At 42.0% G+C, this 17324-nt stretch overlaps 1 protein-coding gene across 2 annotated transcripts; it reads left to right on the top strand.

The window, feature by feature from the left end:
- The first annotated feature begins 583 nt into the window (after window positions 1-583).
- tefb (TEF transcription factor, PAR bZIP family member b) lies at window positions 584-13455 on the top strand. 2 transcript variants are annotated; one of them, XM_080488407.1, is made up of 4 exons: window positions 584-830; window positions 7808-8401; window positions 9241-9443; window positions 9786-13455. In XM_080488407.1, the coding sequence occupies exons 1-4, from the start codon at window positions 725-727 to the stop codon at window positions 9999-10001; spliced, it is 1119 nt and encodes a 372-aa protein (XP_080344533.1). In that variant the 5' UTR covers window positions 584-724; the 3' UTR covers window positions 10002-13455. The 2 variants fall into 2 exon arrangements, with proteins under 2 accessions (XP_080344533.1, XP_080344532.1); XM_080488406.1 differs by lacking the exon at window positions 584-830 and adding an exon at window positions 6781-7165.
- The last annotated feature ends 3869 nt before the right edge of the window (window positions 13456-17324 follow it).

Raw genomic sequence — 17324 nt, 5'->3', positions numbered from 1 at the left:
CAATAAATTGAACTTTCACAGTGTATGTAAAAGAAAAAAGAAGATTCTGTCATTTTCAGCAGTTTTCTGTTATCTAAGACTGTATGTTATCTTGAGATGAATGCATCTATAAGGTAGATTAATGGTATTTAGGCATTTATAATTAACGAGATCATAATAAATGCAACAAATAATTAGAATACTTTATTTCCTGTGATGTATTTTTTCCCTTTATTTTAAGAAGTGATGTATGAAGAATCGCACGAGTTACTAAGTATGACCACGTGCCCAGTAAAAGGTTAAACATCACCAGTAAAGAGTTAATAATCATTTTGTTTATTTCCCCGCTTTGGTGAAGTGACTCCTTAAGCCCACCAGGTGGCGCGCTCCGCCCCCTGTGCCCTGTACATCCTGCACGTGTTCCGGTGCGTGGAGTCAACGTCCACTGCTGGCAGCTGCTGTTGTTTTGGTTCTGACAAAGAGATCCCGCCCCCCTCTCTGCTCCCTGATTGGCTCCACTTTGTGACTGACAGGGGCGGGCTCCAATCCGGCGGGACCCACATGCCGACAGGGCGGGGCTTTTCCAAATCGGCGTTGTTTGGACACATGCAGGCGGCCCCGTGATGCTGGAAAAAGTTGGTATAAAGTGAGTGAAGTCATCAGAAGACGGCACACAGTTTGAGCTTTTCTCGCTACAGCAGACTTGTGTTTTGACAACTGGAGGTAACTTCGCAGTTTATTCATCATGTCTACAGCCAACCAACTGTTATTCGGAGATAGGAGCGAAGTTCCTGATCTCCTCAAGTCCCTGGCAGATTATCCCTTCTCTTTCCCCTGTTTTGAGGATTCTGGTAAGCATATCTTTTAAACTTTTATTTGAGTGGAATATCATGTTGAACCTTTTGCTATCGTACACTAGAATGTTTAGTTATTGTTACCAATGATTAGTTAGGAACACTCAGATGTGACCCATGACACGAGTCGGAATAAACTATTCAATCAAGCCCAGAACGGATCAAATAATTCTAAACGCATTAATCCTATTAACTATTAGTACTCTGAATAAATATCTTGACTGAAGACTGACGTGTATTTACGTGCACTCTCTAGCTTGACCTATAAACACGTCATATTGGCTGTAATGTTGGGTTGATTCTTGGCAGTTTGTTCTAAAGGAGTTTTTTTTTTTTATAATTAACACATTAGTTTAGCAGATATTTGTGTGGGTTTGATTGACACGCTTTTTGCCGTTACAGGAATGCAGCAGAGCTGCTTTTTAAATACAGGTCCCACTATTATATTTCAGTACTGTCCGCCATTGGTGTGATGTTTAGTCCACTGCTAAGACAGCTCCCATTGGAATGGAATGGATGTTTTATGACTCATTAGTAATACAATGGCAGCTTGCTGTAATGTGACTGTGCTATTAGGCCTGTGCTCCTTCAGAGTGTTGCACAGGTGATGAAAGCCTCTGAGCTGCTTCATGTCAGCAGTGTAGCTGTGCAGTTTCTCCACACATCACCCCGCACCTGACGCAATAACCCTGAAACGGCCCTCACTCACAGTTTCATCACATCATTAGGCAGACTTTGTGTGCACTTTCTTGCTCGCCCTCAATTAAAAAGTGCTGGCAGGTTGTTTCTTGTCTGCGTTTGGCCTCGACTGTGTGGACAGACGTGAAACAGGAGCGACAGAGATCTCCAGCTAAAACTGAACCAGATATGTTGGGCTCATGTTACCTGAGTGCTTTTCCCTTTAGTTGTGCTCACGGCTCCTTTTACTGTGTCAAAAAAGAAGAAGAAAAAAACAAAGTTGCAAAGTAAATATAGAAATATCAATATAATGGTATAAGTTTTCCCCCACAGGATTGTTGATCTCCATAAAAATCTGACTCAGCTAAAAGACTTGGCTCATCTGAGTTTCTGAGGCTGGGAGTTTAGCGAAACAATTGAAACTGCAGTGATGCAGTGTGTCAAAAGTAATAATTGAAAACGTACTTCTTAATCTCACAAGACATCAGTGCAAAGATTTGCATTGTTGCAATTGGATTAAATATGAAGAAAGCATAATTGTACCACATTTGGCTGCCGTACTATAACCTTGAATCCAAACTAATCTCCGTAAATGGTTTCTAGAAACCCACAACATCTTTATTTAATTCCCAAATGTCCAGGCTTATATACATTTGTTTAAAAGTTCTGAACCATCCAGAAAGAGTTGTTAAAAAAAAAAAAAAAAGTGCTCCAGACCTTGGGTTTGTTTGGAGGTACATTTTTAATGGGAATATTTAACGTGGGCTTCCATCTGTGCGAATTGTGTGACGTGCACGTTCTACCTGTGAATACGTGGGTGTTCTGTTCACACTGTTCACAACATGTGATGGAGGTTTGTAGGTCATGCGAGTGCACGTGTCCCAGTGTGTTTGTCCCAGAACAGACCCGTGACCTGCTGGGTGTACAATGTCTTCACTTTGGAATTTTATGGATTTGACTTACAGATAACCCTGAGGGGGGGGGGGGGGGGAGCCGCCCCAAAGGCAACGGCATAAATGGAATTCTTTGACAATGCTAATTTTAAAGATAATCATATTAAGAGATATTAAGCAAAGACATTTTCTTGATTTGGGTGAATTCAGCTTAAACTGTGTCAAATCTTTGTTAAACAAATCCAACTGAAAAGCATTCAGAGATGCCGGTTTAGCAAGTAGTATGAAATTCTAATGATATAAAGATAAAATGCACTTGGAGAAAGTCAGCTGTTCAAGCTGAGGGTGAGATATGTTGACTGATCTCATTTTCTCCATGAAGCCATTGTGGATGTGTGTCAGCAAACCAGATACAAAAGGGTTCTTATGGTCAGACCTCCAAGACATTCTGTCAATAACGCAGATAAATTAATCTACATTAAGGTTGGTTAATCCATGTTTGGACGTGTGATTTAAGTTACGCATTTTGAGACGTGTGACGAAAAACAAGTAAGGCTTCCTTGAAATGTGTTTACTGCAGCAGCCTTGTGTTCTTTGTCAGCTTTGTCTTCAGTGGGTGAAAAGCAGCTCAGTTCGGCTTACATCAAGTGACTGACTCAGGCAATGGAGGTCATTCCCTCTTTTATGCTCCTCGGCTCCCTGTGTATTATAGATCGAGTTATGATCTATTTCCACTTATCAATTTTGTGGTATTTGAGTGAGTAAATTGGATGGGAAAGACTGTGTCATTCCTAACAGAGGCCAAACTGCTGACCCAGTTTCATTGGTAGTAATTAGAAGACCACCCCCCCCCCCCCCCCCCCCCCCCTTCACGCCATGAAAGACCTTCCAGTTGACCAGCTTGGTGACCCATTACAAGCTGGACGTAAGTCGTTCACAGGGTTCACCTGAGAATGGAGGGAGGGCATCAAATGAATAAGGCCACCAGGTGTAATGAAAGACAATGCTGTGGAGGATGTATAATATGTGGTACTGTTTTACCTGGTTGGTCAGTAAGAAATACTACTACTACTACTAACTTTATTTATAGAGCACTTTAAAAACAACACAGTGTCCCAAATAACTGAAAGGTTAATAAACAACATACAAAACACGATATAGGTGATAGTACACGACGTATCAGACACTAAAGATAACACATTTGCCCATTTTATATTAGAAAAATTGCTTTTTTATAATTATTTTAAGGGATATTAGGGGAACTGCAAATCAATCAGTTTCATTTTTACTTACATTTTTCACAACGTCCAAACGTTTGGGTCTGTCCATTGTCTGTCTGGTTGCTGCAGTGTTGGTTCAGAGATTATTCAGTATTTATACGGAGTGACATTTGCAAAAACCTTGGTGGAAAATCTTCTTTGTTTGGTGAGTGAGAGACGAATAATGATCTGGTTCAAGCACAGAATTGTTTAGTGGGTTTTTTTTGTTTGTTTTTTTCGGGGCAGAAGTGAGAGATCATCACAGAGTTGCCAACAAATCTGCATGAGTGAACAGAGAGCGAAGAAATGCTCCCTGAACTGCCATTAAACCTCCACTTTGCATGTAGTGCTCGTGCAGGGTGTTTTGAAATTGAAATATTTGCATGTGACACTGGGTCATGTGTCATGTTAAGGTCTCTAAAGCTGTTGGTTTTCTTTAAACATGCAATATAAGAGGAGGGGACAGGGAGTTAGAGTCCCTACAGCGTCCATATTGTCCAAGTCTTGGAGTGTGCATACAAAACCTTCTTCATTCTAAAACAGAAAATAGAATTGCAAGGCCGCCTCATGTCTCAAGCTCTTTTCAGACTAAAAAGAAAATATTTTCATCCATGTGAATGGACAATAGAGGGCAATGAGATGTGCTTATTCTCCAGCAGATGTTTGCACAAGGTTTTTCATCTTCTCCTCAGTAAACTCTTCAGGTTTAGTGACCAAAAAAGACAACTTTGGGTGGCTATCTGTCCCCCATTCGTCGGTGTGATTGTTTAATTTAAGGAATTTGTTGTTTTTATTGTTGCAGTAGAAGGTACACTGTACGTATCTGGAACGCCACTCAGATAACACAGTAAATAGCCCATAGGTGCAGCTTTTGGGTCCCTCTTTGTATTCAGGCTGCAACAGCAGAGATTTACTGGGCATCCTTTCTGCAGCGACGGACGCTTTGTTTACCGCGCAGGACTGGCAATAACAACACTGAGATTAGCGGTGAAGGTGGCGGGCTGTGCGGCTGAACATCGTGTTCCTGAACCTAAACATCCTAGGAGAGAGAGAGAGAGAGAGAGACAGAGAGAGAGAGAGAGAGAGAGAGACACAGAGAGAAAGAGAGAGAGAGAGCTTCTCTGTGCGCCCACTGTCTCGTGCAGTGGAGCAGTGCATGCGTGGAAACGTGAGATTTTCCCTTGTTGTAGCGCCGGTGCTGATGTGGAATGTTAATAGAAGATTTTTTTTTTTTTTTTTTTGCACTATTAAATGAAACACTCACATCCATCGTCATTTTTATTTCCTTGTGACCACCAAAATGCAAATTATTAATGTAGATGTGATTTTAAAATGATTCGATGGTTAGTTTTAGTTATGATAAGCTAAAATAACTTAAAGTGTAACATTTCAATGATGGAGTCTAACAGCTGTATCATTGTGAAGACTGTGAGTCCTTTTTAGCCAAGTTATTTACTTGATAGGGCACATCCAATATTATGTTTGGCGCAGTCCTTCAACATGATACTATTGCACCGTTTAAAAAGGCATGGTCGTACAAAACAGATGCATAGAAATCTTAAAAAAATTAAAAAGATGTAATAGGCTCTTCAAAATTGCTTAAATTTACAATTTCCAATTACATTTTTTAAGCTGTTGCTGCTGTCCATCATGAGATACTGTAAATAAACAAGTTTTTTTATTCTTAGTGTAATCTATGTTTACATTATCTTTATTTTTATTTTATTCAACTAGATGATGAAATAGAATAAAATTGCACTTTATTCATCATATGCAGTGAATTGCTGTTTCCACACAGACACCGACACTCATTAATTAGCAATAAACATCATTTGAGATATTTAGAAAATAATAACAGTGAAATTGTGCTGTCCTTCACTAAGGTGGATCAGTTTGCGGCTGAACGTGTTTTCTCTCAAGGCCTCTAGGTGGCGCAGTGGGTGAGAAGCATTTCTCAGTAAACAGTTCAGTATCCTGAGCATCCTCAACCTGGACACCTGCTGGACTGAATCCAGCCCAGCCTCTTTATGGCAGTCCTGTGGGCACGATGGACAGTCATAATGACTGTTTTCTTGTGTAAAAATTTAAACTAAGCTGGTTTGGGCTGCTCAGAAAAACAATAATGTTGAGTTTGATCAGTGGAAACAGCCCTCAATAGACAAGCAGCTGGAGAAATCAACCTTCGGCTACTGAAAGGGAGTTATGTGATTTAGATAAAGAGCTATTTGTTGTTTTGGATCAGCCTTTCTATCAAATGAATGATGTCTTATGTTTACATACCTCCTCCACATGTGATTGACAACTGTCATCCTCAGTCCTGATCCAGGAGGACTTGTAAAACCAACGGCATTAATTAAATTCATTATTTAGGATTTAATAATCTAGAAGGCTTGAATACTTGACTACAGGACTAACATGTTTTTTAATAAGTCATAGTTCTAAAACTATATTAATGTTAAAGTGTCTCTTAATTTCCATTTGTACAGAGCAACATTGGGCATAAATTATGACAGATGTTGAAAAAAAAACTATTCTTAAAGTCAATTTGTTCGATGTCAAATGTAAGAATTTAGTGTCACAATAATATTGCTGTGCTGCGTTAATGCCCCGTGCGAGATGTTCCAACCCTGTGCGCGTGCCCGCTCGCTCTCCTTTTCCTGCACGTGCTATATGTGTGAAGCCACGCCCCCTCGACAGCTTGTACCGCTTGTACCTTCACGTGACAGAGATGAGGGCGGGGGGCACGTGTTTGTCCACGAGTATCTTGTGTGCTGTTCCTTTCGGAGAGAACAAGTCACCGCGCGTGCGCGACAGTGTGGCGTTTGGTCTGTAGGGGAGCGCGATCCTACTGAGACGTCTTGTATGTTTACTTAAAAATAAAACTGAAGTATTTTGATACTCTCTGCACCAAGTTGTTTGTTCTCACTGTGACTCATGTTGTGCACGTATGGGCTGTACATGTACTCAAGTATGTGCGCAAGCAGCCAATGAGCAGCCGCAGAGCGACCACGCTAAAACTAGACCGCTCCAAGATAGTGCACATATGTACCTATATATTCATTTGACAGCACTCTCGGCCAATCAGCGTCTACTATCCCACGAGTGGGCGGGGCAAGTGCTCATGAATTTCCAATGAGCGGGCTCGACATACACAAGGAGAACGAGGGGTTTGTGTAGTGTTGTTTTCGCTCCTTCAAGCGTCAGCGTTGTCAAGGAAGAAGAAGAAGAAGAAAAAAAAGGCTTCCGCAAAACAAACGGCAGACAAAAAGAAAGAAAGTGTTGCGGTCGTCGTGTGCCTTTCGGTGGCAGCTCTCGATACCAGCGTCGCCCCGGTCCTCTCGGAGAGCTCAGCGGGGAACAATGCCTGGCAAAGCAGCGGTGGCAGTGGTACTCCAGCCCGGCGGCGATGTCGCTGCGGCGGCTCCGCACAAGTCCTTCCCTTTTGTTTTAAAGAAGATTATGGACATCCCTCCTCCTAACATCCTGGAGGAAGGAGACGACGGTAAGCTCCAAGTGGGTGAGGAGAGCGTAGGGAAAGGGTTGTTCGAGTTTGTGAATCAGTCACGGGGTGTTGACAGGTTGTGGGATTCATCGAGGTTTGCACAGGGTGGCTTATTTTGCGGTTAAAGCGGGTGCGACTTGACGCATTGCTTTGTAAATGGTGTCAGATCGTTGCTGGAGGACACGGCTCGCGTGCCATATGTTGCGCGAGGTCGGTTTCACCAGAGAGAGCGAGGCAACAATAAAAGAACAAAAAGTTCCAGCTCGAGTCAGCGGCTCTGTGAGCATGGAAACCAGGCTGTAGACACACCTCCAGACACACACACCGCCTGGCTCTGCGTTAAACACGGTTCTCTGTTTGTACCAGGGTCCTGGATGGTGTGGTGTCGGTTTGTGTTTTGGGATTCATGCGCGTGATCTATCTCTCTCGCGCGCTCTCTCTCTCTCTCTCCTTTCTGACTTCTGCAAAACCTCACTCAGTCTTTTTCCATCCCTTCTCTAGTTCTGTGTCATTTCCAGGTTTCTTCGTCTACAAGTATATTTTGTCAAATGTCTCATTCCCACCATCCCTTAAAATGAACCCCTTTTTTTTCCGAGCTGTGTGAACAACAATTAACTCGAGCTTTATTGGTGTTCCATGCAGAAATCGAGAAGGAGAAGTTGTGCTCCTCCGAGGATGTGGAAGGAGTTGGAGTCGTGGCAGCCAGTGCTGGTGGAGGTTCCAGAGGAGGCGGTGGCAGCGGTGGAGGCGGCGGCGGGGTGTCGGCCTCCCTGACCCCAGCCATTTGGGACAAGACCATTCCCTACGATGGCGAGACCTTCCACCTGGAGTACATGGACCTGGACGAGTTCCTCCTGGAGAATGGGATCCCGGTGAGCCTGGAGGAAGAGGAGCTGCAGCGGACTCTGACCTCGGTGGAGGGCAAAAGCAAATCCCTCTCCAAGGTTGTCGCCCCAGCTACTACTGATATTACTACGACCACCACTACTACTGCTCCTGCCCCACCCACTCCTGCTGCAGTGTCTGTCTCCGACCAACCATCTTCCCCGTCTGCCTCTACGGACGCCTCAGAGCCAGAGGAACCAGTGACAGTCACCACATTACTGCCGGCTAAACTGGAAGATGAAGACGAGGAAGAGGAGGGGGATGACGAAGAAGAGGAAGAAGAAGAAGAAGAAGAAATGCCAGAAGAGGAATCTGAGGAGGCACCAGTAGTTGTGGAAGTGAAGAAAAGAGGTGAGTGATAAAAGGAGTTTTGTTCTGTTGCTTTGTGTTTTCAGTTTCCATTTTAATGAGAATCACCTTCGGTCACTTTCTCATTCTGGATGCTGGTGTAACATTAAGTAATGTACCGCTGTACCGTGAAGCTCTGAACTTTTAGCCCATGTTATAGTTTCCATGGTTGCTTTTGGGATGAGAGATTTAAAGGAGCTAAAAAAAGAAAAGAAAGTGAATATAAGAAGTCAGTGATTCTCTTATCTCCTACTAGAATATTTCAAAGCAGATCATTTGCCACTTAATACATTTTATGTGATCATCAACTTGTAATAATCGTGTTATAATAAGTTTGTTTCCATATTTTTGTTCAAAAATATCTGAGAACACTGCAGATCAGGCAGTGTCACCTAATAGGTAAGGTGACACTGAGAGGTGCAACTTAGTTTATTTGAAAACGTTTTAAAAAGTATTACAAAAATGTAAAACATTGATTTCTTAATAAAGAGTCTCAAACGTTGTCACGAATAGCTGATGTTAAGTGAATATAGTTGCAGTTGCAATATTTGCAGTGTTGTCCAAGTCAATTTCAATTTGATTAAAATTATTTAATTCACATTAAAATAAGATTGAAAAACAGTTTTTAAGATTTATGATAGGAATTAGTCAGGGGAGCAAAATCTAGTTTAGCAAAACAGCAAATTTAGACTCAAAATAACAGTCAATAATAAAATGAAAATGCCTACTATGTTTTTCAGTGGGCCGGACTGGCATAATATAAACGCAGCATATCAGCCTGTAGATGTCCCAATTATTGATGTTTATTACAGTTTTTCCTCTGTTGTTCTTCCTCGCTGCAGAACGCAACACGCCCTCCCCCATCGACCCGGACGCCATCGAGGTGGACATCAATTTCCAGCCGGATCCCACAGACCTGGTTCTGTCCAGCGTGCCGGGCGGCGAGCTGTTCAACCCCCGCAAGCACAAGTTCTCTGACGAGGAGCTGAAGCCACAGCCCATGATCAAGAAGGCCAAGAAAGTTTTTGTTCCCGATGAGCAGAAGGTTGGTTGAGTTAAAAAAAAAACTAAAAAATAATAATTATTGAAAATTATTTAATATTTGCAGGGATGCATGTTTGAATGAAACATTCGGATGAAGTTAGTAGATCAGGTGGAGGTTAATCACTCGTGTAAAGGTCAAAGGGAGCAGATTCCACTGAGTGGTTTCTGTATCAGAGGCTTCGCTGCTCCGGTCAGTCCTGCTTAGATTAAAGCATTTGCAAACAGAGCCGGTGGCTTGTGGATTAGAGATGAAAGATGTGGGGGATGTTTTCACAAGCACAGCTGTTTGCTTCTATCAAATCTCCTAGTTCTTTTTTTTAACTATTTGCCTTGTTTCTCTCAGGATGACAAATACTGGTCGAGGAGAAAGAAGAACAACCTGGCAGCAAAGCGTTCCCGTGACGCACGGCGGCTGAAGGAGAACCAGATCACGGTGCGCGCCTCCTTCCTGGAGAGGGAGAACGCCGCACTGAGGCAGCAGGTGGCCGAGATGAGGAAGGACTGCGGCCGCTGTAAGAACATCTTGGCCCGATACGAGGCTAAGTATGGTTCGCTGTAAAGGGAGAGAGAGACAGAAAAACATTTAAAAGGAAAGATCTCAATAAAAATCCCGTGACGCATCAATGAGACAAAAGCAGAACTCCCTTCCCCGCAGAATTCACACAGACACAAACAACCAAGGGAATCTTAAATTTGCACTGTTGTCTTCGCTGACCTCCAGTCACCGTGTCCAATTCCAGTCGCCGTTTCCTCAACGTGACGCTGGAAATTCTGGATGCACGCTGGCAGGCAGTGAGGCATGATGGGAGCGGTGGTCACAGGACGGCCCGTGGAGAGCGCCTGGCTCCTACACTCGAGAGAGGAAGTGGACTTTTGCGGACACTCCCATGGTCAAATACACGTGGACAATACTGACCTCTCGTCAAGGGAGGCTGAAGAAAGTCAGGAAACACGACAATAGCCAGCAGATACAAACAAATCACCCGACAAATCGGTTTCTAATCACTGCACAGCACTTCTTAGAGGACCAAAGCATGAGTAGCATCAGTCAGAGGATGATGTGTTTAGAGTGGTGCACACTTGCTCTCCCTCACTTTTTCTTGTGTTGCGTTTCCTCTCCAACTGAGGAGGAGGAGGAGGATTATTTCTCCGTGGTGCAGGAGTGGAGTAGTCGAGTGCTCTAGTCCGGGAGCAGGAGTCGGATTGAGAGCGAGAGATAAAGGGGAGGCCTCAGGTTGGCGCAGGAGAGGAACAGTTAGTAGTGCGATCCTGTTCGGTCACAGTTCTTCCGTCCAACATGCACACAAAAAGTTCAAAACAACTGTTGGTGTATATACAGTCCTCGTACCATTTAGTTCAATGCATTTTTACAATGTATACTCCACAATTTTGCACTTTTTCTTACAAACACACACACTCGTAAATGTAATGTTTAAAAATTCAACTGGTGGCAGCTTTCCACTTTATTTAGCACCAACAGCAGGGGGAGGTACGGTAGCTCAGAGTGGGTTAAAAAAACAAAACTCAATAAACCCAAGCATGACCTGCAGATCGAAGCTACTGTGGTTGAGCTTCTCTTTCTACTAATCTCAGTTTACTCACATGAGATTTAATCAGAATCTTCTAAAGTGATGGTTTTACACACGGAGGGAGTTTCTTTTAGTTTGCTCTGCTGGGTTCTGCTGAAGGCACACGTTTGATGATATCCAGGGCCCTCACTGGTGGAGGGATATGTTCATATGTAGGGCTGTTTATTTTACTGCACACTGCAAGTAGAGGGCGCTAGAGTCACTGCCTGTATCCTAAAAGGTGTAGTGATGGCTGGGTTGATCTGTTCTGTGTTTTTAGAATGGAGGAAACTAGCCAGGCCCAAAGGTGGTTGCTTCTGAAGCTTGTATATAAACGACTGTCTCATAATCTTGATTTCCTACGACAGGGACTCTTGACTGTGTCTTTATTAACCCAACAATATTCCTTATATTTGCCAAATAGTCAATGAGTGCTGTATTTATTCTGATGGTAATAATGCATCTGTTGATTGTGATGTACAACAGTATGTCAGATAATTCTATTTCAATACGTATATAATAAAAACCAATGACAAAGCAGGGAATTCAATGGATAAACTGTGCTTTTTTGGATGTTTGTTTTTAAACACAGATTTCTATCATTAAATGGGACTTCTTTTTTTTTCCCTTCTATATAGATACATATATGTGTAAACACACAAAAAAACAGGGGACACTCTAATTTACCTCATCCAGCACTTCCTGTTTTGTCTGGTTCGGAGTTCAGCAGGGCTACGGAGCGGTGTTGGTTTCAGCAGAGAGCACATTCGAAGCAGCTCTGTCCCATTTGGCAACACTTATGAGTGGGTAAAGTGAGTTATGTTTGCCAAAGTGGCTGAGTCTGCGGCTAAATTAGTAAACATGTTACAGACTGTTACGGGACTCGCATATCTCAAGTGTCTTTGGCCGATGCAGATTGTGCGATCGGCCGGCTTGTGCTCATAATCAACATAATCCTGGGAAGAAAATAAATGTGGCAATAATACCCTGTTATGTAATGCTTGTTTAAGTTCAGTAATGATGTTGTATGTAAAACTTGCTATGATGTACTAAATAGAAATGCCCCAAAGTCATTTGTGCTTCCAGTTCTGATCCTCTGTAGTCTAGGATCTTGATGCATGAAACCCAGTAAATTTGTCTCATCTATTTTTTTCTTCTTGTAAAATTTGACACCAAGTGTACTTATGTCTGTAAAACCATCACTGAAAACTGGATATGTTTTTTGGATGGGTTGGCCAATGGTCTATTGTACAGTTCTGTCAAAAAGGAAAAGCAGAACATCTTTGCTCTGATGTCCTGCGTTTATGACTTGCATAACAGCACCACCTTTCCTCCTGCAGCCAGTGCTTGACCTTGTGGCAAACATGAGCTGGAAAACAGCATCTTTTGATCACTGTGTGGATTGTTTCCTATATACTGAAGATTGATCTATATCTAGATACACTGGATCAGTTGGCGCTTCTGTTTCTTGATAATGCGTTTGAGATTCCCCGATGGCGTGCTATACCAGACATTTCTGAGTATTTTAATTTTTGCATTTGACATTCAGACTTGACATTGACTGCATCAGGCTGATTAAACATCAAGTGTGGTTGACGAATGCAAACTTGTGTTAGTTAATTTTCAACTAAATTGAAACTGTTCTTAATAAGGTTGATTAAAGGTACTGGCCAAGAAAGGCTTTTTAGAAAACAATAAATCAAGATCTAATCTGGTATAGTACCGCATAAGTTATGTAGCAGTCTCTTTCTGATGCAAGGCAACTCACGAAAAAACAACTTGTATTTCTGACTTGCTCTCTTGTTGCAGATTGGGAAAAGAAAAAAAACAAAAAAACATTGACAGCATCAGCGGTTTGGGTATCAGAATGTGGGCGCGTTTGTCACCTGCAGGCGAGGACAAAAGCTGCATTTTTAAATCTGAAATTTTAGGCAAAGTCATCCGATAATCATGTTTGATGAGTATATAATAGATTTTTCTTCATAAATTGAATCACATTTGATTTGCAAAGTTCAAAATTTTGATGCAAGGCTAACTTGCAGTAGCAGCACTTTACCTGCAGGGGGCACAAGTACAAAGCTGCAGTTAATTTCTTTATCTGTAGATGGCACAATCTACATCGAATACCTGTCATGACTGTTTCCGATCCTCTTCTCAAACTGTTAGCAGGTTTCAGGTGCATCGCACTCCTTGTTTACTTCTTAAAGTAGCTTCAGTACTCCAGAAAGAAATTTAATAAAAAATATATATATATGTACATTTTTAAAGTTCTGTTTTTTTTGGGTGTTTTGCCTTATGTTCTCTTTTTATATAAACGGGTTTTGTTTCGTTTTTTTGTTAGGTGTTTTTGTATTGTCTTAACCATGTATTGGATACATGCGACTGCAGTACCATGTCTAATCGTATCTTGTATTATGCATATGGAATAAACTGGAATTTAATGACATTTGGTGATTTCTTAAAAATTTTTTGCTTCGACCTTGTTTGAGTCATGTACCATCAGCAGCAGCGTTTGGTGCTGAGAGACAAAGAAACAAGGGGGTGACAATAGAAACGGTGTGCAGGACGAGTGGAGACGTCATCCTCAGCCTAAAACCTCCTCTTTGACGCACACACGTGAACACAGATCCAGCACATGACACAATACACAAAATGTCATTTTGGTTCTTTGAGGTGTTTGTTTTGTTTTTACGGCCCTTTGTTGCCTGGATCCTGCTCATCAGTATTCCAGAAGAGTAGGAGATGTTGCGTAATGATCACATCGACACACAGGGGAGCTGTGTTGCATAACAGCAGCAGCCTCAAAGACCAGTGGGATGTGTGTGTGTGTGTGTGTGTGAGAGAGAGAGAGGGAGGGATGGAGCAAGGAAGCAGGGGATGGGCTATAGGAATTGAAATAGGAGGGAGGGGTTTGGGAGAAAAGGGGGTAAGGAGACGAAGGGAAACAAGATGGCTATAGGATGGAAGGAGAAAGATGGAGAGCTGCGGGGGGGGGGACGCCAAGAGCGGGTGATGAAGATGTGGAGGAGAGTAGAGGAGACCCAAGGAGGAGCCCAGCCATGCATGTTAATGTCACAGTACACTGTATGCTGCTACATTCAGTACTGCCTCATTCAGTGTGTGTGTGTGTCTCACATGAGCAAGCCGGGCTTCTAGAGCAGCAGAACAGACGGACATCCAGAGGAATGCTGCATGATGAAATGTAAAGTAATATCTGCTGGGATGGGTCCAGCTGAGGTGGGCGGTGAGCAATCTGGCTGCACTCCATTTGAGAAATCCCATCTTTTGCTTTGAATTATTGATCAAACATCACTTGAATTTGTTTACTGCAATCAGAGGATGCACTGCTCCACATCTTTTTTTTTTTTTTACCCCCCCTCCCGGGTCATCTTTGATCTGCAATATGTTCAATGCCAAGACACTCACACGCCGAAAGGTGATCTTCAACTTGCCACCGGGCCGAGGCGTCACCTCAGGAGTGCCCCCCCCCGTCACAAGCAACGAGAACAACACAATCATCTTATTTTCCATGCTTATTTTCGCCAATCTGTTTTTATTACAAACTTAAAAAAGAATCTGATACAATAAGAAACTGCAAGTAGTAACTCCCCATTCCCGAGGGGCAGCACAGAAAACAGGTCATTGCATTTCAGTAGTGAAAGATTCATTTTACATCTACAGGGTGTACAGATCAGATACAAAGTAGGAAAAATAATAAAATACAGGCAGGAAAGAAAGCACTATATTTATACATCATCTGAACTTTTAATTATATCTATTTTACTCTTAAATGTTAAATCTTACATAGAAAATAAACTTCTTTTTATGACAATGAAATATTCAAAAGTGCAAAATAAAATGCACACGTCGATATAAGCAAAAGGACATCAGGATACAAAATTCTTGTTTTTTTTTTCTTTCCGTCTTTTTTGATGCTTGACCCCGGCTATAGAGCAGCCTGTGTTTGTAGCTTAAAGTTTAAATCCGTCCTTAAAACACTAAAGACGCCTCAAGACTCTTCAGAGGAAACATAACGCACCTCATTTGCATTAACAGGTCGAATGTGAGATAAAGTCATTTTTGCACATGCATCATGGGGCTAAAAGTATAATGTTTTCCATTCACAGGCTAATCTAAACCAGGGTCAACGAACATCACAACATTATTCACAGCACATTCGTTTCCTTCATCCTTTCAGACCTGTCAATAACTTTGTCTTCCTAATGAAGAGATACTGATTTTTTATTTATTTTTTTTCCCTACGGTGCAGAGAGGTAGAAACCCCTTTAATCCTTCAGGGTAATTTAAACTATGGCATTACATTGCACTGGAGAAGGGTGAGCCTCTGTAAGCAAAGACAGTCTGGGATATGGCTATAGTGTCAAGTTTCAAACGGACCAAAGTGATGGTGTGAGGATGAAGAATTTGAAAGTGTTTTTTTTTTTTTGTTTTGTTTTTTTTAAATGGTAAACAAACAATCAGGAAATTAATGACATAAAGCTGACTAAATCTAGATCGCAAAGCCAAACGAAAAAGAGTAAAAGGTGATATGCAGTAAATATATATTAAAAAAAAAAAAAAAAAAAAAAAAAGGGAAAAATGGGAGCGAGGAGCTCTGAAATAAATCTTAAATGTGGACATTTTTGGTTTAAATGTACTGCCTATGGGAGTAGTGTGGTCCGACTGCCCCGGGAGCACAGAAAAAGTGATATCAGCCATCTTCTCCTACACAAACCCACTGTAAACATTCACGCCATTAACTCGAAACCCAAACTGAAGAATGAATACATTTACCCGTCTTATTAGACAAATGCTGTACAAGGTACAATACACATTCAATACTTTATTCTGTACATCTTTATTTTATCTCGGTTTGCATATATTCATGTTATTTTCTGAAAAAATAACTTCAGCATGTAAGAAACTAAACAAATAATCTGAACATAAGAACTTTTATATATAGATATATATACACACTTATTCCTGGACTTGCCATGTCTTTACTCATACAAATGTTAAGTCATAATTAGCAAAAAAACAAAAAAAAATAGAAATAAATTACAAAAAAAACAAATTATAAATCTCTTCCCTCACATTCAGAACACTGTTGAAAAGATGTGAACGTCCCCACCCACCCGTAGAAAACAAAACCAAAGAATTAACCTTGCATGCATGCAACAACCCGTCACATTGCACAGAAAACCAGCCAGGGTCCTTGAAGCCATCTCTTACAAAATCATTTCTAGGTACCAGTCTGAAGAACATTCAAATGAACGGCTGAGAATAAAACCCGACCTGCTTTGTGGTGCAATGAAATGCAAATTTAGCTCCCATTTAATTCTCGAAAGCATTTCTTGACAGCTGAATGAAATGTGCAATAGTCGGAGGGCAAATAAATGGCTTATCGCCAGCGTCTGCGGTGGCACACGAGCGTCAGGAGCCCGGCCATAAGGTGCTGGACACTCAGAGGTTACTCTTCCCTGGAACAACCGACGGATGAAGCCTGGATCCGGCTCTTAAACACACGCATTGTTACAATCAACAGATATCCACCGACTTATCCAATGAAGCCACATAACACACAGACACAACATTCCTCTATGAGGATTTTGTCTGCGTCACGACAACTGGCAAAAAAAAGGAAAAGAAAGAAAAAAAAAAAAAAAGACAAGAACAACCCGAACTGTACGATTGGGGTATTTTCTTTGTAACAGCTGGAGGAGCAGAGATCAGAGAAGAATTTCAAGAGGAGGGAGAGAATGGTGAGCCTTTGGCTTCAATACCATTTAAGCTCAACAGAAACGTGCTCTGGGTTTTAAAGTGTCGCTTTCTAAGCCATTACACCCTGGATGGCACACGGGCAACACAACCCTCTAGCTGCTTCTTTCTCTCATTTCCTACCATCTCTCTCCCACCTCGCTCTCTTGCTCTCCCTTCCATGCAGAGGAAAACCTCTCCTTCATAGTCAAAGTCATGCTAAGCCATTTATCACAATCCCTACTGCTTAGCTGCTGCATCCCCTCCCCCTCGCCTCCTTCTCTGCCTGTTCACCTTCACACATTGCTGACTGGAATGTATGTACACATTAATGCATACAGTGCGTACGCCCGTCCATTTGCATGCACGTGTGAAGACATCACTTTCACCCCTGCGTGCTACCAAAGAGGAATCCATGTGCGATTATTAACTTAAAATTCAAAGATTTATGTTTTTGCCCCATATTCATCCAGGCTTCTCCTCCTCCTCCTCCTCCTCACTGACCTTCATAGCTGCAATTTCCCCCGACAGGGGCAATACATTCTACTACATCACTC

This window comes from Lipophrys pholis (assembly GCF_963383615.2).
Source record: "Lipophrys pholis genome assembly, chromosome: 19".
Classification (NCBI taxonomy): Eukaryota; Metazoa; Chordata; class Actinopteri; order Blenniiformes; family Blenniidae; genus Lipophrys; species Lipophrys pholis.
This window is presented reverse-complemented; position numbering and strand designations above follow the sequence as displayed.